This window comes from Lactuca virosa, chromosome 3, assembly GCF_052849685.1.
Source record: "Lactuca virosa cultivar CGN04683 chromosome 3, Lactuca_virosa_CGN04683_v6, whole genome shotgun sequence".
NCBI classification, from domain to species: domain Eukaryota; kingdom Viridiplantae; phylum Streptophyta; class Magnoliopsida; order Asterales; family Asteraceae; genus Lactuca; species Lactuca virosa.
This window is the reverse complement of record NC_136428.1, coordinates 388,377,580-388,383,674: the sequence shown is the minus strand read 5'-3', so window position 1 is coordinate 388,383,674 and position 6,095 is coordinate 388,377,580. Positions and strand designations below refer to the sequence as shown.

General features: G+C 35.3%; 1 protein-coding gene across 3 annotated transcripts; it reads right to left on the bottom strand.

Moving 5' to 3' along the window:
* Window positions 1-2,377: 2,377 nt before the first annotated feature.
* LOC145167719 (protein MET1, chloroplastic-like) lies at window positions 2,378-5,657 on the bottom strand. 3 transcript variants are annotated; one of them, XM_079086956.1, is made up of 8 exons: window positions 5,434-5,657; window positions 4,874-5,321; window positions 4,698-4,792; window positions 4,354-4,557; window positions 3,335-3,498; window positions 2,992-3,075; window positions 2,740-2,782; window positions 2,378-2,644 (listed from the first exon to the last, which is right to left on the bottom strand). In XM_079086956.1, exons 3-5 carry the CDS (start codon window positions 4,766-4,768, stop codon window positions 3,483-3,485), a joined length of 291 nt encoding a protein of 96 aa, XP_078943082.1. In that variant the 5' UTR covers window positions 4,769-4,792; window positions 4,874-5,321; window positions 5,434-5,657; the 3' UTR covers window positions 2,378-2,644; window positions 2,740-2,782; window positions 2,992-3,075; window positions 3,335-3,482. The 3 variants fall into 3 exon arrangements, 2 of the variants coding, with proteins under 2 accessions (XP_078943082.1, XP_078943081.1); XR_013741386.1 differs by lacking the exon at window positions 5,434-5,657 and having other exon boundaries at window positions 2,378-2,631; window positions 4,874-5,386; XM_079086955.1 differs by lacking the exon at window positions 5,434-5,657 and having other exon boundaries at window positions 4,874-5,386.
* Window positions 5,658-6,095: the final 438 nt, after the last annotated feature.

The window sequence follows — 6,095 nt, the reverse complement described above, 5'->3', positions numbered from 1 at the left end:
AACTAGATGCGTTCCCCCCGCGTTGCGGGGGTTAGAAGCTATCGCTTTTGTGTGAAACTATAGTTCATTGCCTTAATTGGCAGTCACAATAAAGTATGTTGGTATTCTCTGCAATTCGCCCATTTATGTAAGGACGTAATAAAATAGAACAAAAATTTCCGAATTATGTTCGTGATTGACAATATATAAATAGGTGAAAAAGATTTTGATATCAAGTATGAATCCCAAAAGTGTTACATTGGAGAAATAGAATGTATTTAAAAAAAATTAATGAAAGTAGGATCGTCTTACCCATTTATTTTTTAGCTAATTCAGAATACTCAATAGATGTCATTTTCAACTTCATCCATTTTTGCTTTTGTTCATCTGCATGGCTCTTCGTTTTCTTTGTTCTTCAAGGTAAGATTTAAGAAGTGCTTCCAACTTTTCATTTCATGGTCCTTCTCATAAATGATTCAAATGAGTCATACCTTCATGTAAGACCATAAACATAAAATAGTTGTTGAGACTCTTCACGATAGGGAGTTGCCATTTAGATTCCTATCAGTTAAACATCCAAGGCTTTCGGGAAAGGATCCATTTATATCTAATAAAGGTTTATGAATATAAAATTCAGTTACAAAGATAGTACACAGATTCTAATCTTCCATGTCTACATGACCCCATTCCGCTTTTACAATCTTTTCTTGAGACAATGGAGAAGCACCAAATGACAATTTTGCCCCTATACAACTTAAATCATATTTGTTTCGTGGTAGTTTGGCTGCAGAAACAACGCCTCTAGCTAAAGATAAATCTTGTCTTTCTGAATAGATGCTCAATAATCTCTATGAAATTGTATTGTTTCTGCAGGCAAACTACAAAAAAGAAGCATATTTCGTTTGAGATTCATTGGAAAACCTTGTAATGACCGACAATGACCACAACAATGATAAGACCTGTTATTCGAGACACAGGGATTCTCCTAAAACAGAGTAAAACTCTAAAATTCTTATTCCATAATAATCCAAAAAAAGTCATATCAAAACCTTATATATAAATGTGAATAGATAATCCTACCCTAAATTAAAAGATACTAACAGATATCCTAATTTTAAATAAAGATAACTACTAATTTGAAATAATAATAATAAAGGGATAATTATCGGAGACTTATCATTACTCCCCTCCCAAACAAACACCTTGTCCTCAAGGTGGAAATATTGGTTCTTCAGTTGAATATTGTTGAATTTGTGGATCGTCTCCTAACTCCCCATAATTTTCTATCTTATCCTCATAAACTCGGTTTTCATTGATCATAACCGCTAATCTCATTGCATTGGTTACACCCACGGATTGCATGGCCGTTACTGATGATTTGAGTGAGGGTTCTAGCCTTTTGATGAAAGTTCCTTCCAAGGTCTGTTTTGGAAATTCGCCCAAATGACCCGCCATCTTCTCGAAGGTCCCCTTATACGAAGGTTGAAATCTTGTTAAAAGTCTTTGTTTAAGTGTCACCCTAGACTTGAAAGTTGTTCGATTTTCATATGATCTATACCAAGCTAGTGTGACTCCCACCATGCAAGAGGCTATCTTAAGTTGTTTCATGCGTTTAGTACCTTGGATATCATAGTAGCGTTCCATCTGGTATATCCACCCATGGGAGTCTTCCCCATTGAATATGGGCATCTCGATCTTCCAAAAGTCAACCTGTTTGAAATTACTACTAGATTTGCTCTTGTTTCCTTCTTCTTCTTCTTCCTTGCCCTTACTCTTCTCTGTTACGGATGCCTTGCTTTCCTCATCAGAGTCCTCAATGGATCTATGTTGGAATCCCTTGGAATCCACCTTCTTTTCCTCTTCCTTGTTGTTCAAGTTTTCTAACTTAACTCCTAACTTAACTGACAAGTCGGTGATAGCTTTCATCACCTGGTTGAACCGCTGTGAATTAGCCTCTCGGTCGTCTTTCAGATCCTGGTGGAGTTTAGCCAAGTCCGTTTCCAGCCGAGTGATTCGATCAACGTTCACCATCTCAACACCCTAAATAATAATGAACAGTCCCTATGAATAGTGTTGCCGTGAACAGTATTCCGACGAACAGTACTCCGGTGAACAATACTGACGTGAATAGTATTCCGATAAACAGTGATTTGCCAGAATCGTTGCTCTGATACCAATTGATAAGACCTGTTATTCGAGACACAGGGATTCTCCTAAAACAGAGTAAAACTCTATAATTCTTATTCCATAATAATCCAAAAAAAGTCATATCAAAACCTTATATATAAGTGTGAATAGATAATCCTACCCTAAATTAAAAGATACTAACAGATATCCTAATTTTAAATAAAGATAACTACTAATTTGAAATAATAATAAAGGGATAATTATCGGAGACTTATCAAACAATCTCCCTATACGGAGATTTAATGACCAGATTCACATTATTAGAATTATAACAAATTTTCTTACCTTGAAAAGCTTAGGAGCATAATATTTAGATCGGTAATATTCTTCTCTTCTTGGAAGATTACACTTATGTTAGTTCTACTTACGCTAAATAAAAAAAAGAAACGTAGCTCCCTTCCCAACCTCGAAATGGCCAAGGCTTTATAATCGGGTATAACTCGGAAGCAGGATTGTGCTGGATTCCTGCATATATAAGCTAACCATACCATTATAAATTAATGTCATAACTATTAGATAACGAAATGATGTATATTAAGGCATTAAGGGCCAGAAAAAGTTGTAAAATATTACCTCATTGCGTTTAATCCGGACAACATAAACTCTGCTACCTGGCCTGCACAGAAATTACATGAATACATTAGAAAACAAAAACCCATGATAAAATCTGAGCATACACATTCATATCAGATGACACACACATACAAAGTGGATCACATATACACACATCCAAAATTTATTATGCATCAATAAGTACTTTTCAACATCAAAATTCAAATAAATTTTGAAAAAAAAGGATCATAAATCATTTCAACTCCAACTCACCCGATAAACAGGATAATCTATGTGGTTCTCTCTTCCTCTAAAAACACCTATCCTTGTTAAAATAGAAAAACATGGATGTCCTGCCTGAAATATAGAAATAAAAAGGGAAAATGAATGTTTATATAAAATTAGAATTCAATTTAATAAAAATTAAAAAGTAATAAAACAAATCTATCTTGCAGCCTTGACATCATTCGAAGGATTGTCCCCGATCATGCAAGCGTTGCCAATATTTATTGTAATAAAAATCATGATTTAATAGTTTAAAAACAAAATGTAATCGATTTCTGTTAGAAAACAAATTACAATAGACAAGTTACAAACTTTCATAACAGGGACATACTTGTCGTTTAACCTTCGGATGCTCCCCACGACCTTGGAACAACTCAGGTGGCTCAACCTTGAAGTTTCCAACAGGGACAGAGTTGTCATTTCACATTCGCGACTCTTGGTTAAATGTTCAAATACCTATGTGAAAACTACCACCGAATTCAGCGTCTCTTCTTCCTAAAAACATTTGTGAATCACTTTTAAGTAAAAGAAAATCGAAAATGGACCATATAGTAAAATACAAAATTTTAGTGTTATTTAACATTTTCTAAAACCTATAAAAATATTTCATATCGTTAGTAATTTATTATACTTTTACCATTTTATATGACCAAAAATGAAAAAAAAAAATCAACTTTAGACTAAATCATAAGGCATAGACCAGTTTCGTAATTTACTCTTCTTGTTCCCAAAGTGGACATAACTAATACATACAATCTGTATACATTTATAGCAAAATCATATCCAAATTAAAACATGGTTCATATACTTTTGTTATTAATGCCAAGGCGAAAACAGCTTTGTATAAAATATATGCGAACCATTTGAAATTTGAATTCACATAGAAGGTGTAAATGAATTCATTAAAAATATAAGAAACATTAAAACTTATTATTAAATATATGTTTAAAACCTCAATTTGTCATCTAAATTATATTGTAAACCAAATAAAGAAAGTAACCCACTTTTCCCAGTGAAGGTGTAAATGAATTCATTAAAAATATAAGAAACATTAAAACTTATTATTAAATATATGTTTAAAACCTCAATTTGTCATCTAAATTATATTGTAAACCAAATAAAGAAAGTAACCCACTTTTCCCAGTGAAGGTGTAAATGAATTCATTAAAAATATAAGAAACATTAAAACTTATTATTAAATGCCATCGAATCCAATAAAATGATATGAAATCCAACAAAATGCCATCGAATCCAATAAAATGATATGAAATCCGGTTGTGAAATCATAAACTACATCTAAAACCAAGAGAAGAAAAACAGGAAAAGTGGGTTAGGCATTTCATCGAATACCTGGTGGCCAGAACTTTATCCCTAACTGTAAACATCTTAGTTTTATGCGCATTTCCTCCGGTTGCAACTGCATCAATGTAAGTTCCACCATCTCTACCTTTCGCGAATTTGAAACCATAAGTTTGCTCAATCTCTACCTCATACCCTTCATATCTTTCCTCTTCTTCTGTCGCCGATTCTTCTGCTCCTTTGTCCGACGATGCCCTAATCAAAGGGACCAAAATCCAAATCAAACTTGATAAACATATAACTTGTAAAACAGATGGTCAGTATGATGTCAACATAAATCTAAAAAGAGAAAAATTTGAAGAAATTGAAGATATAAGTTGATAGTGAATGAATACCTCATCAGACTTATGATTGGCTCTATGAACCAATGCCACATGAGAAGTTCCGTAAGCAACTGGAAGTGCATCAGTAGCCATCAAGAACCCCAAACCTTCAATTTAGCACAAAAATTAAAAAAAATAATGTAATCAAAGCTTTGTATGCAGAAAATTGAAAAGATTGTTCACAAAACCTTATAAATTAGATGGAATCCAACACAAGGTGTGGGTGTGACTTCTCTTCCAGCAGTCTCTTCACCTATCTGGTTTTTCTTAATCAAAAGGCAACCCACACAGGGGTATAGGTGTTGTTTCTCTTCCATCACCAACGAATGAAGCATACCAGATGGAGACGGATTGGCAGAAATCGACATGCCGGTGACGCCGTCACTGGCCAGCAACAGCGGCGCCACATCTGCTGCCTTCACCACTTTCGATCTCATTCCGTCTCTAGCTCTTTAAGGCACCAATTGATTCGATTAGTGGGAGAAATCAAATACCAATTGGTCACGCTGAACCGAGAAGCATCTAAGACAGAAGAAGCGTAATCGACATGACGGCGGGGATAGTGCCCGACAATCGTCAGTCTGAGCGGTCACTGGAGAGAGAAGGAAGGAAGCGGACCCAACAATTAGGGTTCGTCTGATGTTGAAGAGAGAAAAAATTTTCGATGAGTGGGGAAGGAAAAGAAGGGATAGTATCCGGTGGGTTCAAGTTTATAAAACAAATAATAAAGAAGAGATGGAAGACTTACAAGCGAAGGTGAGGCAGAAGTTTGACAGAGCGATGTCGGTTGAACTACCGACTCTACCAATTCCTCCTGGAATCAGAACTCTTGACGTGTGATCGAAGATGGAAGACATACGGAACCATCCAGAAAGCAAGAGAAAGAACAAGATATTATTAGAGAAGGAAGATAAGGCGGTGGGAGAAAACCGAGAAGCATCGGAGACAGTGATACAGCGAGACAAATGCAACAATGATAAACACTTGTCTAAAGAATGTTCATAAGTCCATAAAATGCCCACGAAGTTGAAATTACAATGAAACCCATAAACAGGGGCCCCAACCCCTTAGGAACTTTATTGTTCCTAAGGTTGGACAACTTTAATATATATATATATATATATATATTTATATATCACTACCTATATGTTAGAGAATTGTGTTTATGTCCACGTCCATAAGCTACTTCATCCTCCAATAAAAATGTTGTAGGCGGCAAATTTGAACGTATATTGTAGTCAGCAGCTTGGCTATCTGTTCACCGCAACCGATTGGAACTTTGTAACCGCCATAGGAGACTTCACGGTTGGTTTTGCTCCTAGCTTTGCCACCAGCTGCTTCTAGCTTTACCGTTGTCATGCTCGGTGGCTGAGTCACTCTTGCAGACATCTCTCCACGTGTATACAAACT

Bases quoted from the DNA above. Each gene is read 5' to 3' on its own strand.
- LOC145167719 (XM_079086956.1), bottom strand. From the start codon at position 4,768: ATGCACTTCCAGTTGCTTACGGAACTTCTCATGTGGCATTGGTTCATA. The intron at 4,558-4,697 runs GTATTCATTCAC...CCCTTTGATTAG, and splicing joins CCAATCATAAGTCTGATGAG to GGCATCGTCGGACAAAGGAG.